The sequence below is a fragment of the Mesocricetus auratus genome, unplaced genomic scaffold (assembly GCF_017639785.1).
Source record: "Mesocricetus auratus isolate SY011 unplaced genomic scaffold, BCM_Maur_2.0 Super-Scaffold_100010, whole genome shotgun sequence".
Lineage (NCBI taxonomy): Eukaryota > Metazoa > Chordata > Mammalia > Rodentia > Cricetidae > Mesocricetus > Mesocricetus auratus.
The window spans coordinates 73,602,999-73,620,173 of NW_024429194.1; the positions used below are offsets into that span (position 1 = coordinate 73,602,999).

Sequence of the window (17,175 nt, forward strand, 5' to 3'; positions counted from 1 at the left end):
ATTCCTTATGAATAAAAGGTGATACAACCACTCCCTCATTTGATATCTGAGCACTCACAACCATGTAATATACATATCATTCCTAGATCCCCATATAAATGGAGATGGGCTCAGCCCTCCCATTGACACCTGACACCTCACAGCCTCCTTCATTTTACTTACCTGTTTTGCTGCTGGTAGAGCCTGGAGACAGACTAGAGCCATGAGAGATTCTAGTGTGGCCTGAGGATGTCACTGTGCTCCCTAGGATGGGAAAACATGTATGGTGGAGACTTCTAACATTCCAGACACCTTATATATACGAGTGGACATGAAAAGACACAATCTTGCACAACAACCAGTGTTATGAAGTTTACTCACCATCCATTTCCTATGGCATGAATTTTATTCACACATACAATTCAAATTATCAGAGCCTCACCTGAGGCAGCATGGGAATGAATAAGACATCTTCTGCCAAGGCTAAAGAGTCTTACCTGAACCTGGGGCTGCAGTACTTGCAGGAAGAGTGCTGCTCTCTGCCCCTCCAGAGGTGGTGGCAGTAGATGCACCAGCTGTGCCTGTTTTTAATCATGGTCAAAAAGATGAGAAACAAGAGGAAAAGGGAGTTTATACTTCAGAATTGAAATGGTCTTTCTTTCTCTCTAACCATATGAAAAGGTATACTCTTACAAAGTTCAACGACAATAACTGGAGATAAGTCAAATTCCTCATGGAAAATATTGGCAATTTTAAAAGTAACTTAAGACCCTGTGGGCATCTTTACCCATGTGACTGCTCTCTACCATACCTTTAGGCTCCCACATCTCAAGACTGTTAGTTTTATTAAAGAGCATGAAGATGCATGATATCATTGAATCTTCCTGATTTTAGAGACTATACATTGGCTAAAATAATACCAGACCCCCAAACCGATACTTGGCAATATGCATACAGTCTTCAGGAAAATTGGTGTGGGACTGTTTTTTCATTGGAACATAATTCTGTACATTATTTTGAGGATATTACTAGAGAGGGAAAGTTAGACAGGGGTTATTTTGCTCGCAACCAGAGATAAACACTTCATGGCAGGGAAGCCATAGAATTGGGAGTGGTATATATGGAACTGTGGATTCATGAGGAAGCTGTTCAGACCGTGTCCACACTGATGAGGTAAAATGATGAATACTGGTCCTCTAATGCTTCTGCTATTTCCCTTTAATATTCAGTCTAGCAGGAAAACTCATTGGTTGTACATTGGCCTTTCACTCTGTTAATATCCTCACAGATATGTCCAGAATTATGTTCCATCAGATGGTCCAGTCATTCCACTTAATGAATGTCAGTGTCATGATTGTAAAGAAGCCATAGCTCACACTGTTCTCTGAGGTCGACTTTCTTCATTTATTTATATATTTTTCCTATTGTTGCTATGGGGGAATCCTTCCTGGTTTTATATGTTTCTGAATGAAAATATGATTGCCTACCTCCTTCATATTCACCTATTTTTATTTAGTACTAAGATACTAATCCAAAACAACTTGATTTTTAATATAGATTTCTGACTTGGTCCCTCCTATAAGGAAATACATTTCATATTCATGAGAAAAAAGACATTCAGAATTATTCTAGGAGATGTTATCTTGGATTCAGGATAATAAGATTTCACCCTAATGACTCAGTATCCTTAAACTCCAAGGAAGAAATCAGAGCCATCATTGCCCCATAGTTTACAACAGCAAACAATTGCAGGATAGGATAAGAGAAACATCAACTAATACAGCCATCTTTCTAATGTTTTCTCTAAATATACAAGGAATAATTGTATTTCCTTATGATTAAATAGTGATATAACCAGCCCCTCATTTGTCACTTGAGGATCATAGCCACTTGTCATTCCTATAATCCCATACAAATAAATGGAGATTGACTCTGACCCCCCATTGACAACTGACTCCAGATAGCCTGCTACATTTTACTTACCTGGTTTGCTGCTGGCAGAGGCTGGGGACAGACTGGATGCTTGAGAGATGGTAGTGTGGCCTGAGGATGTCACTGTGCTCCCTAGGATGGGAAAACATGCATATTGAAACTTCATATGATTCCAGATTCTTTCATATGTGAATGGATATGAGAACACACATTCTTGTACCATCTGACATGCATCAGGTTTACTAAACCACTTCCCATGCCACAAATTTTACTACCACATACAAGTCAGACCCTCATTTGAGTCATCATGGGAATTAATGAATTGTTGAGACATCTGTGTGCCAAGGCTAAAGAGACTTACCTGAACCTGGGGCTCCAGTACTTGCAGGTTGAGGGGTGCTGCTCCCTGCCCCTCCCAAAGAGGTTCCAGAAGATGCACCGGATGTGCCTGTTGATTATTGTGGTTAAACAAGACAATGAAGAAAATTGAAAGTGAGATTTTGTTAAGACAAAGAATTTAAAAATTCTATATTCCTCTTATGAAATGAAAAGTATCTACTGTTATGAACTTTAATGACACCTTCTTTCTCAATGGAAATCAATTACTTTGACAACATACTAATTTCTCAAAGGAAATCAATTAATTCGGATGTTGAAGCTTATATGAATCTAGAATTCCCAAAATATATGAATGGACTTGAATGATAAAACATGGGAAGACACATTCTAACATTGCTTGCTCTGCCATGAATTTCACTCACACATTCAGGTGATATTTCTAGACCCATCACCTGAGGCAGCCTGGGTATGGATGAGCTATTGAGACATCTCCAAAAGTAAAGATGTCTTACCTGAACCTGGGGCTGCAGTACTTCCAGGAAGAAGGGTGCTGCTCTCTGCCCCTCCCGAGGTGGTTGCAGTAGATGTACCAGCAGTGCCTATTTTTAATCATGGTTAAAAAGATGAGAAACAAGATTGAAAGGAGTTTATACTTCAGAATTGAAATAGTGTGCCCGTTTTTCATCATTGTTAAAAGAATGAGAAAGAAGATTGAAAGGGAGTTTTTTCTTAAGAATTGAAATGGTCATTCTTTTCATCTACCGAAATAAAAATATCCACTCTTACAAAGTTCAAAGACAGTAATTACGGAGATTAGTCAAATTGAGAAATGCTGGCAATTTTAGAAGTGACTTCCGACCATTTGTCCATCTTGACTACTCTCCACCATACTTTTAGGCTCCCTTCCCTCAAGACTATTAATTTTAGTAAAAAGCATGAGATTCATGAGGTCATGTCATGTCCCTATTTTTAGAAACTATGAAGTGCCTAAAATAATAATAGACCCAAAGAAAATACTTGGCAAAATATACATCAACTACTGAAAATTAGATGTGGGACTGCTTATTTGTTACACAATTCTGTGCATATCTTAGAGGATATTAACAGAGAGGAAAACTTAGAATGGGTTTATTTTGCTCATATTTTGAAGCAAATGACTCACAAAGGAAACCATAGATGTGGGAGTGGTGTAGGGAGAATTGTGAGACTATGGGGAAGCTGTTCACACTGTGGTCACACTGAGGACACAGAGTGATGAATTCTGGTCCTCTCATGCTTCTGCCCTTTTCCTCTCATATTCAGTTTAGCAGGGAACTCATTGATTGCCCTGTACTCACTCTGTTAATATTCTCACAGATATACCCAGAATTGTGTCCCATCGGATTGGTCAGTCATTACATTCCAAGAAGCTCAATGTCATGATTATGAAACAGCTGTAGGCCGCATTGCTCTCTGATGTCAATTTCTTCATTTATTCATATAATTTTCCTATTGTTGCTTCATTCTTTGTAAATTTCAATGATATGGTGGATCCTTGCTGGGTTTATTTGATTCTAAATTGAAATATGATTGTCTACCTCATTCATATTCATCTATTTTAATTTAGTATAAGATGCTTATTCAAACCAACTAGGTCTTTAAAATATATTTCTGAATCAGTCCTCCCTATAAGAAAACATATTTAATAACCTGCATAAAGAAGACATTCATAATTTCTCTACTAGATGTTAACTTAGATTCAGGATAGTAAGCTTTTACTCTAATGACTCAGTGTCCTTAAACTCCAAGAAGGAATCAGGATCAGCATTGCCCCAAAGTACACATTAGCAATCTAATTGCAGGATAAAAGAAGAGAAACATCAGCTAGTGCAGTCCTCTCTGATGCTTCTTTCTCTAAGTATACAAGGAATTCCTGAATTCTTTTATGAATAAAAGGTGATATAACAGACCCTCATTTCATATCTGAGGACCCATAGACTTGTAATATCCTTGTAATTCCCAAATTCCCATATACATAAACGGAGATAGACTCAGCCCTTCCATTGGTACCTGACATCTCAGTTTCCTCCCTTTTTCTTACCTGGTTGACTGCTGGCAGAGGCTGAGGAGAGACTGGTGGCTTGAGAGATGGTAGTTTGTCCCAGGGATGTCACTGTGCTCGCTAGTACAGAAAATCATGCATGTTGGAGACTCATATGATTCCAGACTCCCTCATAAATATGAATAGGCATGAGAAGGCCCATTCTTACACTCCATCTGGTATTATGCATTTTGCTCACACATACAAGTCCAATTTTCAAACCCTGACCTGAGGCAGCATGGGAATGCATAAGCTTCTGAGCCATCTGCCACGGCTAGAGACTTACCTGTACTTGAGGCTTCTGTACCTGCAGGTAGAGGGGTGCTGCTCCCTGCTAATCCAGAGGTACTTCCAGAAGATGCCTGTGGTGTGCCTGGTGTTTATTGTGGTTAAACATAATGAATAAGCAAACTGAAGGGGAGATTTTCTTAAGAATAAGTATTCAAATTATCTTTTTTTTCTTCTTATGGATGAAAGTGCCTATCCTAAAAACTTTAATGACAACTTCTTTTTCAAAGATATCAAATAATTTGACAACACACTGATTTCTCAAAGAAAATCAAATAATATGGATGTCGGAGACTTATATAATTCCAGACATCATTGGATACTTGAATGGACTTGAGATGAAACATGAGAAGGCACATTCTTGCATCACTTGCTCTGCTATGAATTTCACTCTCACCATCAGGAGATATCTTCAGACCCTCACCTGAGGCTTTATCAAAAGCAAAGAAGTCTTACCTGTATCTGGAGCTCCTGTACTTGCAGGAAGAGAGGTGCTGCTCCCTGCCCCTCCCAAGGTGGTCCCAGAAGTTGCACCAGATGTGTTTTCACCAACAGCTCCTGTGGTGGCTGCATCTGCTCTGCTACTTGTTCCTGAAGGAAGAACAGTGCTTCATGCATTCAGGCAGGGGTGTAGAAACCATTTTCACCAAAGTTCTTACCTTCATTCCTGTCATTAGTTCCTATATTTTTGTTCATGTTTAGCAGAACATGTCATTACAATACTCTGAGGTATTCGCAAAGCTTGTTCTGAGCTCCACCCCAGACCTGTAAGGAGACCCAGCCTTGCTTTTTGGGTCTGAGGTGCTAGTGGCCTCAGTAGCTGCTGCTGATCTGGAAGTATTAATCCTGCCTAACCCTGAGGTTGGCCTCCTAGCATCTTCCCTTGTACTTACTAAATACAATAGAAATGGTTTAGCATTTGATAGCTTCTTTCAAGCGTGAGACGACAAATTCAAGTTTTACCTCTTGGCATCTTCTAATAATTTACCCAAGTTTTGGTAATTTTGTACTCATGTAATGGGCACTAATAATGTGCATATTCTGACTCGTCAGTGATTCCTGGGCTTGTGACTCTACTACTTGGTCCCCCAGTTGTGCTGTCTTTCTCACTGCTAGATGTGGGTACAGAAGTACTGGGCATTTCTCCTCATGAAAATAGCATGATGTTCAAGATATCAGTTAATTCATTTGCTTTTATAAAATCCACCAATATTACCCTCTTATCATTTATCTCGGAGGATAAGTGACTTAACACTGGTAACCCAATTGGTTAACGGATGACCAACAAGCCACACTCATACTATCTACTGCACCTGTTGCTTCTCATATAGTCTGTGTCCAAAGACAAATACTAGAAAATTACCAATTTGCCTTCCTACATGGATAAGTTAAAAGTTGTTGACATAGACAACTAAAATCTAAAACACTAAAATCAAATGAAATATAAGCCTTTGTTCCTTAGAAATAATATCATTATATCCAATTTCTTTGTGTCTAAATATGTATTCTCTTTTGATTATTGCCACATCATGCATCCATAGCAAACACTGCTGAATGTTGTCTACCACCTGAGGCATCAATTATGGGATAGCCTTCAGTGTGCTGATTCATAACCAAATGGTATAGCCAACTGACTAACCATTCTCACCCAAGTATTTGATTTGGATCTTGGGGAATACAAACTAAATGTTTATCACTCTAATGTGCCAATCAATTTGATAGGCTAGTTAGATCAACCAGTTACTTATTTTATAAAGTTCTGGTTATACTGATATGAAATATACCTTATTTCAAGAATATTTGTTATAAATTTAAATCCATAAATCTGTTAATGGGAATCACGTGTATTATAAACAGAATTAACCCACAGATTAGCTAATAAACATATTAAAGTAAGCCTCATGTTTACAATGAAGGAAACGATTCAATGACATACAAGGGGGTTTTCTTTTCTTTTAAAAGCTATTAGAAGAACTGAAGGATTTTATGTAGCATGACAGCATGATAGGATATTCATTTTGGGTTGATCTTACAGATAAGAGTGAATTGGAGGCGAATTCAGGAAAGAGGGAATGGCAGAGCAATTGACTCTATTTGATTGGAATCAACTGATTAAAGAACTTGCTAACACTTTCTCCTCTGGGCTCCACTCAACAGCACCTCATTCCAAGTGGATGAGCTAATTTGCATTTCTTGCAAATTCCCAAAAGATTAAGGAACCACACCTTAATCACCTTCATGTTACTGGATGCTAAGTTTGGCAGTGGTGCCTAGAGAGACTGGGTGGACAATGAATCCAGGGACAAGACCAATAGGATACAAAAGAAAAGACACACTGAAGTCCTCAAATTACTGATCAAATGAGGGCCACAGTGAACTTAAAAAAACTCTGCCCATCACAAAAAATATCTATGCTTAAAACATAGCAATATCTTATTCATGAGAGCTCTGAATCTAGTTCAGATTTAGTCAATACTGTACGAGGGCAAGAATGTCCTTTTTGGCTTTTATTGCATGTGAGATCTTTCAGACCATAAAACACAGTTCTTTACACATGACGTATGGGATTCTATATTCTAATCTGTCTTTGTCAACTTGGATCCTCTACTTTCTCATCTCATTAGAACAATGGCATAGAAATATTGTGGTGTTTATGACTACAAAGAGCAGCTATATAATTATGTGGTATGTGGTATGGGGTAGGAAGTACCATTTATATAGTGAATATGGCTTGGGCATTCTTAGTGACTTATGTTTTAGAGACTAGTCTCTAAGCTGGCAGGCAGTACTAGGAGTTAATATACAGGAACCTAGCAGGAAGATGATATTTATTATTGAAGACAGTTAAGGGTCATCTTAATGAAGAGACCTCTATAAAAGACTCAGCCTGGTCCCATGCAGGCCTCCATCTGGATGCAGATGCAGTTAATTTTCACCACTTCCTACATTCATCCCAATTACTTAAGTCAGAGCTAGCCAGTAAGAAACAAGCAAGGCCAACAGCTTCATAATTAATATAGCCTCCTGTGAGTTTATTTGGGACTGATGCGGCTCTAGAACCAGGCTGGCGGGAAGGCTTCTCACAAGCAAAAAGCTTCTCTTTACATTTAGCTTCTGTGATTATATCTTGAGAACTTCTGGTTGACCCTGATAAATGTTTTTTAAAAAATCAGTAATCCAGGCTAAAAATGTGCTTTGACACTCCCAACCGCCAGGGAGTAGAAGTATATAATTGTAACATGATACATACAGATAAATTGTTGAAAGGTTGAGACACAAGAAAGAAAATCACCCAAGTCTGGTGTTTACATGTAAACTATTTTCAGGGTAGCATGTCTGAATTCAGTTCCCTGCCTGGGACAAAGATTCTTTGTTCTAGAGAGAGGAGCGAAGAGCAAATTGGCAAAGAATGGACTGGCAAAACCAGCAGAGACAGCTGATCCAAACAGGGAAGAGCTCTTGGACCCCAGACCCACAGCTGGGAGGCCAGCATGGGACCAATCCAGACCCCCTGAATGTGAGAGTCAGGACCTATGGGGCCTGAGCAGTGGATCAGTGTTTATCCCTCGAATACTAACAGACATCGTGTGTCCATAACACAAAGAGGGTTGCTCTCTCTGCCTGGACTCTTAGGGAAGTGCCTGGACCCTACCCTGAATGAAATGATAGACTCTAGATATCCCCTATGCGGAAGGAATTGGCAATAGGGTGGGAGGATGGGGGGGGATGGTGGGGGGGCGGGAGGAGGGGAGGGAGAGGGAACTGGTATTGACATGTAAAACAAGCTATTTAAAATTAAAATAAAAAATAATAATAATAAAAAAAAGATTCTTTGTTCTGCATTAGTGTACCTGTTGTAAGCGCAGAACTGGTGACGCTTGAACTTGGGGCTGCTGTTGTCCCTGCCGTGGAAATAGCAGGAGCTGAGGTTCCAGTAGAGCCTGAGAAAACAGATGAGAACTTTCTCATCTAATGTCTACCTTGTACTTTGTCACCAAAGAGAGCAAGCTAACACTCTAATCTCTCCACTATAAAAAATAGGATAAATAGGTGGAGTCATTCCTACCCATACTTCCCTGCAAACTGCTTATAACATCTTAATATCTTTCAAAAACCTTGCTTTACTTAATTCCACTATGTAATCGATTGCTTGTTATAAAGTGGCTACTCTGCCTTAGGCTTTGCTGCTTAATTCTTGTAATGGAGACACAAAGTTTTGCCAGGCCATACATAAACTTTTACCTTGCAAACATCTCTGGGTTAGCTCCTGATTTATGATACCATAACACTTAGCATATTTGTTTCAACACTTTGTTTAAAATAAGAGTCTTGTTGCTGGCTTCTGTCAATCTGGGCTAGTAATAATTCTCATAAGATTCTATAACGAAGAGCTAGTCGCTTCTTTTACTCTTAAACCACTGAAAGGAGTAACAAATGTTTTATCATTTTTTCTTTTAACCAATATTAATTTTTGAATATTTAGTCCTGCTGTCAATTCTACGTTAGTAGTTAATGATAAGGATGAAACTAAAACTGGAAAAAACACTATAGATGGAAGTTTCTGTCCTGCCCAGTCCTGCAGCCATTTAGTCCCAAATAAATGCACAGATGTTTATATTAATTATAAACTGTTTGGCTGCCAGGAGTTGCTATTCCTACCCAGCATGGGTATTATAGGAACCACGGGCCAGAGGGGGACTGGGTATGCTGTGGAGGCACAGGGAGCTAGACACACCATGTCTGAAGAGGTGGCAGGGCCAGGGATGGCCAGGCAGGTTATGGAAAGGCCCACCAACACATTTTCTTGTAAACTTTTTTTTTCTAAATTCACTTAATGAGAATCTTGCCAAGTAACAGAAATCTGGGGAACACTGCAAAGAGAAATATAGAGTCTCTTGCAGAGCGGCTGCCTTGCACAAATAGTAGGCTTTTGCTGGAGAATGCTTAACAACATAATGGGTGCCAGAATAATACAAACCAGGGAATTCCAGCTCCCGAATCTGCTTCAGGATAAATAAGAACATCCACAAAGACAGTGGTAGGCTAGGAAAGATTCTTATCTGAGGGTTACAAGACTTTTGTATCTGAGGGAGAAAATAGGAAAACACAGATACTTTCTAATGGTAACTTTCTCTTTACTTCATCTTGAGGAAAATGCTTCCTTTTTTATATGCATCCAGAAATATAAACATTTTGCTTTTGTCTTCCAGTTTTAGAACATCAACTATAATTTCTGGCTCTGTGGATAATAAGAAAACAACAACACAAAGGAACACAATTCCTGTCTGTATGAAGCCCCAAGCATCTTCACAGTCTGCTCTTCAAAACCTTGGCAACTTTATTAAAGGACTTTTGATCCCCTCACTATAGCGTCAAGCATGGAGGGGCTTGTGGGGAGCAGCAATCCCTCATCGGAAGGTGTGAGACTTGCTAAGACTGTGAACAAAGGGACCGTGCAGACTGCAGCAAATCCAAGTCATTAGCTGATCTCTCAATGCCATTCTAACGAGGCACTTAGCATAGTGGTTCTCAATCTTCCTCATACTGTGACCCTATAATATAGTTCCTCATGTTGTGGTGATTTCCCCCCTACCCAACCATGAAATTATTTTTGTTGCTACTTCATAATGATAATTGTGCTACCATTTTGAATTTCAATATAAATATCTGTGTTCTCCAGTGGTCTTCTGCTACCACTGTGAAAGAGTTATTTGACTCCCAAAGGTGTCACGACCCACAGGTTGAGAACCACTGACTTAGCAAGTCACTAATACTGCAAATCACAAAAGAATCACTGGCAGTTCAGAAAAACCTAAAGAAAACACTGGGATTCTTCAAGACAAAACAAAGCATCCTCAATAGTACAGTGAAGGAAGTCAATGGGAAGGTTCTAGGCAGCCTTTGCTCCAAAGCAGCTCCATACTGAAGTTTGCATTTGTAAGTTGATAGAATGAAGAAGCAGCAATTGCCATAGGTTTACAGAGACAGATTTTACATGAAGCATTTTATCAGCTCCCTACAAAAAATTCCCTTCTTTGTCAAAACTCTGCGTAGCCTGGGTCAATGCAAAGTATTAACAAGCTAAACCTGAAGGTTTGCTCAAAAATGCGTACTGGGAGAGGAAACATGACATTGTGGTGACAGCATACAGCTATTCTATTCCAGTGCCTGCAACAGTTACCCCCGCTGCTCATCATGCTCGCATACCTCTGGAATGAAAGCACACGTGGAAAGCTAATTTTAGCAGTCACAAGACTCAAAGCTTTGATAATTAACTAAAAATAAAACTGGAACTGAACCAGCTTGCTCATCTCATAAACAAAACTCAGCTGAGTGTTAAATTTATGGTTCACTGCTCAGGATACAGTTAGTGCTGAGTAGAGATTATTCAGCAGCAAACATGAAGCCATGCAGAAAATCCAGTGGTTAAAATAGCAAATTGGGCCTGGGGACATGAGTTGATGAGTCCACAATGCAGAAAAATCTCAAAATGAGCCAGTCTTCCTAAAATTTCTATTTCTTGGTATTGTTAATAATAATCCAAGGGAATATGAAGTTGGCAAGAATAACTATATGGCTCTAGTTTCAATACTATCATAGCCACTTTAACATTTGTTATTAATTTGGGGGTTACATGCTACATCTCACTTGTGGATGTCAATGGACAACCTGCAGCAGTTGGCTCTTCCCTTCCACCACATAGATACTAGTGACTAACCTCAGGTCCTTGGGCTTGGTGGCAACCCCTTTACTAACCAAGCCATCTTGCTTGTCTAATTGCTGACACTTTGATATAAGCAATTGCTTTTAATTTTCTTTGCTCAAGATCATTGATTTGTATATAAAGCAAAATGATTATCAAATTAAATAACACTAAGCACTATAAGATGTTTTAAATGATAAAATGATATTCCTAATTCCATATTACATGATATTATAATCTAAAAAAATCAGCTTTATTATATATATTTATATTCTACAGGAAGAAGTTTGTCTTCAATAAATAAAATATATGAGCTCAAGGATTTATTAGCTTAAATAATATTTAGACACTAAGCCAACCATCACAGAAAACCTCTATGCCAAATTGCAGAAGCTGAATTACTAATTTTCTGTTTTAAGATGAAAGTAAAGTATAGTTTCAAATTTTCAACATGTTAGAGTTACCCATTCATCATTAGAACATTTGTCAGATACAGTTGCATAGCTTGACGCTAGTTGTAGTTGGGAATACTAACGTGGAAAACCTGGGAATGCGTCTTTAGAGGCATTCTCCTTTCAGATTAGAGACATTAGTAATTCACAGAAGAAAGAAAGCTCGGGAAGGCTGGTGGGAGGAGACCCTGATCATAGGAAAGTAGCTATGTCAGAAATAATATAGGTTTGGAAGGGCAAATCCCTTACAATGTTTTCATTTTTTTTGTATATGTGGGCATAAAGGTGCAAAGTCATAGTGATGCCACTTTTTCTCAAACATTTTTTTCTCCTATTTTCACTTATCTAAGGTATTGAAGCCTATTCAGTGATTGTTAATCTTTAGGTTCCTAAGCTAGGTACACTGAATGGGAGAATTCAGACCTTGGTAGTTCAAATATGCAACCAAACCAACATTTGTACTATATATAAGTTGCCCTACGTTTGTACCTAAAAAAATCTTTTGATTTAAATAAGAAAAACTATTGATACTTTTATAAAGTTTTTGATATTTCTACTTATTGTTTTGGTGCTTGGTGTTGTAATTGCTGGAATAGGTGCTGCTGAATTTGAGAAATCAATTGAAAAACTAAACTTTGTATGGGGGAATATCATGCTTCCAAGAACAGCTATGATTATTCATAAAATAGCTGAACTCAAAACTAACATTTCTGAAAACATCAATCACAAAGACAAAGCCAAATGTAGGAACAAAGTTCTAACAACGAAAAATCACAAACAAAAGTCAGAAAACATTGTGTGTGTGTTTTTCTCCCCCAAAGCATCTTTTTCTAACACATTTTGTTTTCAAAGACAGAAACACAGGTACTCTCTACTACACCATCATCACGAAGGCACAAACCTTGGAAGGCTAGGCTATGGGTCTGACGTCCCCTGCTGACAAAGGCTTACCTGAGCTTAAGCTGCTGGCCACCGAGGTCACTGCTATGCAGAGGGGACAAATAATTTGGAAATGTAGGTTAAAATTACATCAACAGGCAAAGCTTAAAAAGTATTTATCTAGATAAGGCTTCTAGAAATGCACATAAATTTCTAAATTCAGGCTAATTTGTCAGAGTCTTACACATTTCAATGTATTTTTGTAATCTACTGCCTATGGCTTTAAGTTAACCGATGGGACTTGAGTGGAAATTTTAACCTAGAATGTTGCCTAGTTGCTACCTCCTAGCCAACGACATGCAAAAATGTTCTTTTAGGGAAGATAAATGTAGGTAGGACAGTGCTTTTTGCCTACAGTTGAACCACATGGAAACCCTGCTCCTTAGCACGAACTGTTAGGAAATGAATACATGAAGACTGACAGATTGAAGGCAGGGCCCACATGCCTAAACTTTACATTCCCTTTGCTATCAATGTACAAATTAAAAATAATATGGTACATTTTATTTTTATTTACCTGTTGAGGTGCTTAATGTGGAAGCAGCTGTGGTAATAGAAACTGTTTGAAGAAATGGAATTTAGGAAACAAGTTAGTTGCAGAATTTTTGTTAGAACATTTCACTCAAGAAACACATTGTCTTCAACTAAAATTAAAATTTATACAATTATCTGTAGAAATCAAGTGACAAAAAAACTTCGGTATATAAATCAGTATAAATAGCACTACATATGTCCATAAAAATAACTATTTTCTATCCTGTCCAGTAGCTAAACTTCCTAGCAACTTTACAATGACCGAGAAATGCAGTTCAGGAACCTACTATCTGATAGCTCAGTCTCAGGAAAGTGGGCAGTAGGAGCTATAGTGTCTACAGGACTTCTACAAGGCCATCTCACTTTCTCACTGGAGTCTAAGGTTTCCAATCTCTTCATTGTTGTGACCTCTTGACAGTAATCAACAGGGAATAAAATCCCTTCTAAACTACACAAGGGAGAGGTATGCTGTAGTAAGCCCAAGTGTGTTCAGACTGTCAGTAAATTCAATGTTTCAAAGCCAAGTTAAGCTAATTTGCCCAGAATTCTCTTAGATGAACATAAATTAAATACCTCTACCAAATAATATAAAGACATGATTTAAGAATAAGGAATGAACTGTTTCCATTTCAAATCATCTATAAGTGTGATCATAATTTTCAAATATTTGTATCATTAAGATACCACATTTACTTTATTTATCACTATTTAATTATCACCTAAAAACGTCAAATTCTATGTGATATTTAACACATATATATGCATATATATATATATTTTTTTTTTTTTTGGTTTTTATGAGACAGGGTTTCTCTGTTTTGGAGGCTGTCAGTCCAGCCTGGCCTCGAACTCACAGAGATCCGCCTGCCTCTGCCTCCCGAGTGCTGGGATTAAAGGTGTGCGCCACCAATGCCCGGCTGTGATATTTAACACATATTAAGTAGCATGGAATATGTACACCATGTTGTAATCTGGCTCACTTTTCTGACTCAATTTGTAGGAATCTGATGAAATAATATTCTGGTATTTTCTAATAACAACTTTAGTTTACACTTACCTGGTTTTTCAGCAAATTTTTACCATCACAAAATTGTATAAAACTATAAATAAAGGTTACTGATGCAAAGATAAGTTCCATATTTGACAAAGAATTGTAACATTACCTGTTGGTGTTGAATTTGTAGGCAGAATCTCTGAAATGAACACAGAAATTGAAAGTATTAACAAACCGCTACATCTTAAGCCATTTAGAAGCCACATATCTTTTGTTTTGTGTCTTGTGGTTCTTCATATGAACCAGGACTATTCCTTGAGTTCTTCTGAGACTCACTGAGCTTTTATTTGCTTCGTTGAGGTTCTGGGGACTGAACTCTGGACTTTGCTCTATCTTGTCAAGGCAAGCACTATGTCACTGAGCACATCTTCATCTCAGGACTCTTTTGTAACATAGGTGTTTCTCCTGTGTCCCTGAAGTGTTTTTATCCTGTCTATGTTGTTTCCTTCATTATATTGTCTTGACTGATGTCTCTTCACCCTCTTACTTCTCAAAGCATACATATGTCAGGACACACATGCAGTAGAGAAAACACAGGTAGCTGATGTTAGAGTATGCATGCAGTAGAGAAAACACATGTAGCGGATGTCAGGGCATTCATGCCGTAGAGAAGACACTCTTGAGTACCAGATGTCAGGGCACACACATGCAGTAGAGAAAACATTCACAATTATTAGCCACCACTGAAATTTCTTGAAATGCCCTTGCAGTCCTGGCTTTGAGGAGTGGCTCTGTGTCATACAGGTTGGGGTGGCACCAGTCCCAAAGGGGCAGTCAAAAGTATGGCTACGTACTTATGTTTATTGATGGTGCTGTGTCCCCTATCTCACCATTCCTAAATGAGCTAGAGGAAAATGAACACTTTACTCACCACTGCACTCCAGCTCGCCAGCGGAACAGTAGCTGAAAGTTACATTGAAAAGGCAAAAGAATGACTCTGAATTCGACTCCCAGGAATGCACATCTCACAGATTTAAGACAACACATTGCCAAGTGGTGAAAATGAAACACAAGAGAGCTAATTGCTAAATGCCCCCTTGGAGCACCCTAGGTTGGTTGCTTGTGTCCTTGACAGGCTGTTACTCCTGCTCATTTCACCACAGTTTGCAGAACTATGGACTGATTTACCATCCAGCAGCAAAATCAGTTTTAAAATTAGCTGCCTCAATTTCACTTCTCAATGAGCAGGTTTCCCTAGGACAATCTCACTGGCACGACTCCATATTCGACAGCCTGCAAATAGGATCTACATTTATAGAATCACAGTCTTTCCCCTAAACTACAGACTGGGTTTTCCTGCTATCTTCTCATAAGATGTAAAGGTTTTATAACCCATCTGGTTGTTTGTGGTTTTGGTTTTTGTTTTTTTGAAGAATACAGGGTAATTACTATCATAGACCGAGCTGCTCACTGTTAAGTAGCAGGAAACATACCATGTTCTTCCACAGTCATCCACAACAACACCCCCTGCTGGTATGACATCATTGTAGAAGCAGCTGCACTCAGATAACTGAACACATTTCATAGTGTTCTCATCCAGATAGGGTGCGCTTTCTGGACACTTGGCGTAACAGCCTGAAAAACACAATAACCTGCAGTTCATCCCCATTTACCAAAGCTTGTCATACTTCATCATATGTTTCTGAACTTACTACAACGATTCTATAGACTGAGGTGTATGTGGGGGATGGGGTAGCAAAGAACCACTCTTATGGAAATGTAAGGGTAATGGGAATGTGGATGCGCGCGCACGCACACACACACACACACAGTCAATTTTTCTTCACCAGTATGTTCTTGTTAAAAATAGATCCACATTTTCCTGAATGGTTGCTACTTCAATGATACGCATATAAACATAAAGCAGGCTTTGGTTAGATACTTCTGTAGACTGTGGATGGCATTTCCAAATGTCTACTTTTCCAAGAGAGAAAAGACACAGGAGTTAACCTAAAACATCCCAGGGCTTGACACAGAGGTGGCTTTAGGACATTTCCTGCCACGTCTCTCCTCCTAAGAGGTACAAAGCTAAAAACAAAGTACTGTACATGTGTGGGACACAGATGAACAACCTAACCTCAATCTCCATCCTTTCACAAGTTGCTTTCTGACACTGCTTTTTCAGACATGCGTGTCATCCCACGACAAGAATAAAGACTAACAGCAGGGCTATGGGACCGTCTTCTGCCCCAGAAAGGACCTCTGCATCTATATAAAAGGTTCTGTAGAACTATTGCCTAAATGAAAACCACTTCATTCAGTTATAAAAATCAGACACTGAATTGGGAGAAACTAATATTCTTTAGTTTTAAAGTCAGTGCCATTTTCTCAACTCTTCAAATATATCATCTTACCTTCTAGAAGTGAAGAGAACTTCTGACCAATGACCTGATCCTTGCATGTTTTGGCTGTCACTGTGCCACAAGGTTCATAGTGCCAACTGCATTCCCCAGGTGCATTGTAGTAGTCACAGTACACAGCTGCGATTGAATTGAAGCAGATTATTTTCATTCCTAGTATGGCGGTTCTCATCTTTCAATTTCCAAGATTTCTTTTTAAAAGGATCCTAGACGATACTAAGGACAGACCTAGATATGGGTCCTTCACCCAATCAAGTCTCTTTGGCCTTATCTAAATTGTCACATAGGCTAAAAGGACACACACAAAAAGGGGGCAGCTTACAGACTTAGCTAACTCTTTCATTTCTCAACTAACTTGGAGATATTTTAAGCCTCATCTAGACCAGGGCTTTTTAACTTTCCTGATGTTGCAACCCTTTAATACAATTCTTCACGTAGTGGTGACCCCAAACAGAATTATTTTTATTGCTACTCCATGTAATTTTGCTACTGTTAGGAATTGTGATGTAAGTATG

The 17,175-nt window shown here is 38.7% G+C and overlaps 1 protein-coding gene across 14 annotated transcripts in view; it reads right to left on the bottom strand.

Annotated features, from left to right (window-relative positions):
* Window positions 1-17,175, bottom strand: part of Muc19 (mucin 19, oligomeric) — a 154,201-nt gene that overhangs the window by 93,306 nt on the left and 43,720 nt on the right. For 12 of the 14 annotated variants that reach the window (XM_040753941.1, XM_040753948.1, XM_040753953.1 and 9 more), the window contains exons 27-41: window positions 16,655-16,780; window positions 15,734-15,875; window positions 15,172-15,203; window positions 14,410-14,439; window positions 13,230-13,271; window positions 12,725-12,757; window positions 8,470-8,559; window positions 5,075-5,209; window positions 4,617-4,703; window positions 4,331-4,411; window positions 2,763-2,849; window positions 2,273-2,359; window positions 1,963-2,043; window positions 477-560; window positions 163-243 (exon numbers count right to left, since the gene is read on the bottom strand). In XM_040753941.1, coding sequence (XP_040609875.1) covers window positions 163-243; window positions 477-560; window positions 1,963-2,043; window positions 2,273-2,359; window positions 2,763-2,849; window positions 4,331-4,411; window positions 4,617-4,703; window positions 5,075-5,209; window positions 8,470-8,559; window positions 12,725-12,757; window positions 13,230-13,271; window positions 14,410-14,439; window positions 15,172-15,203; window positions 15,734-15,875; window positions 16,655-16,780 — 1,218 coding nt within the window. The remainder of the gene's footprint in view (window positions 1-162; window positions 244-476; window positions 561-1,962; window positions 2,044-2,272; window positions 2,360-2,762; window positions 2,850-4,330; window positions 4,412-4,616; window positions 4,704-5,074; window positions 5,210-8,469; window positions 8,560-12,724; window positions 12,758-13,229; window positions 13,272-14,409; window positions 14,440-15,171; window positions 15,204-15,733; window positions 15,876-16,654; window positions 16,781-17,175) is intronic. The other 2 variants (XM_040753942.1, XM_040753946.1) reach the window with 2 other exon arrangements.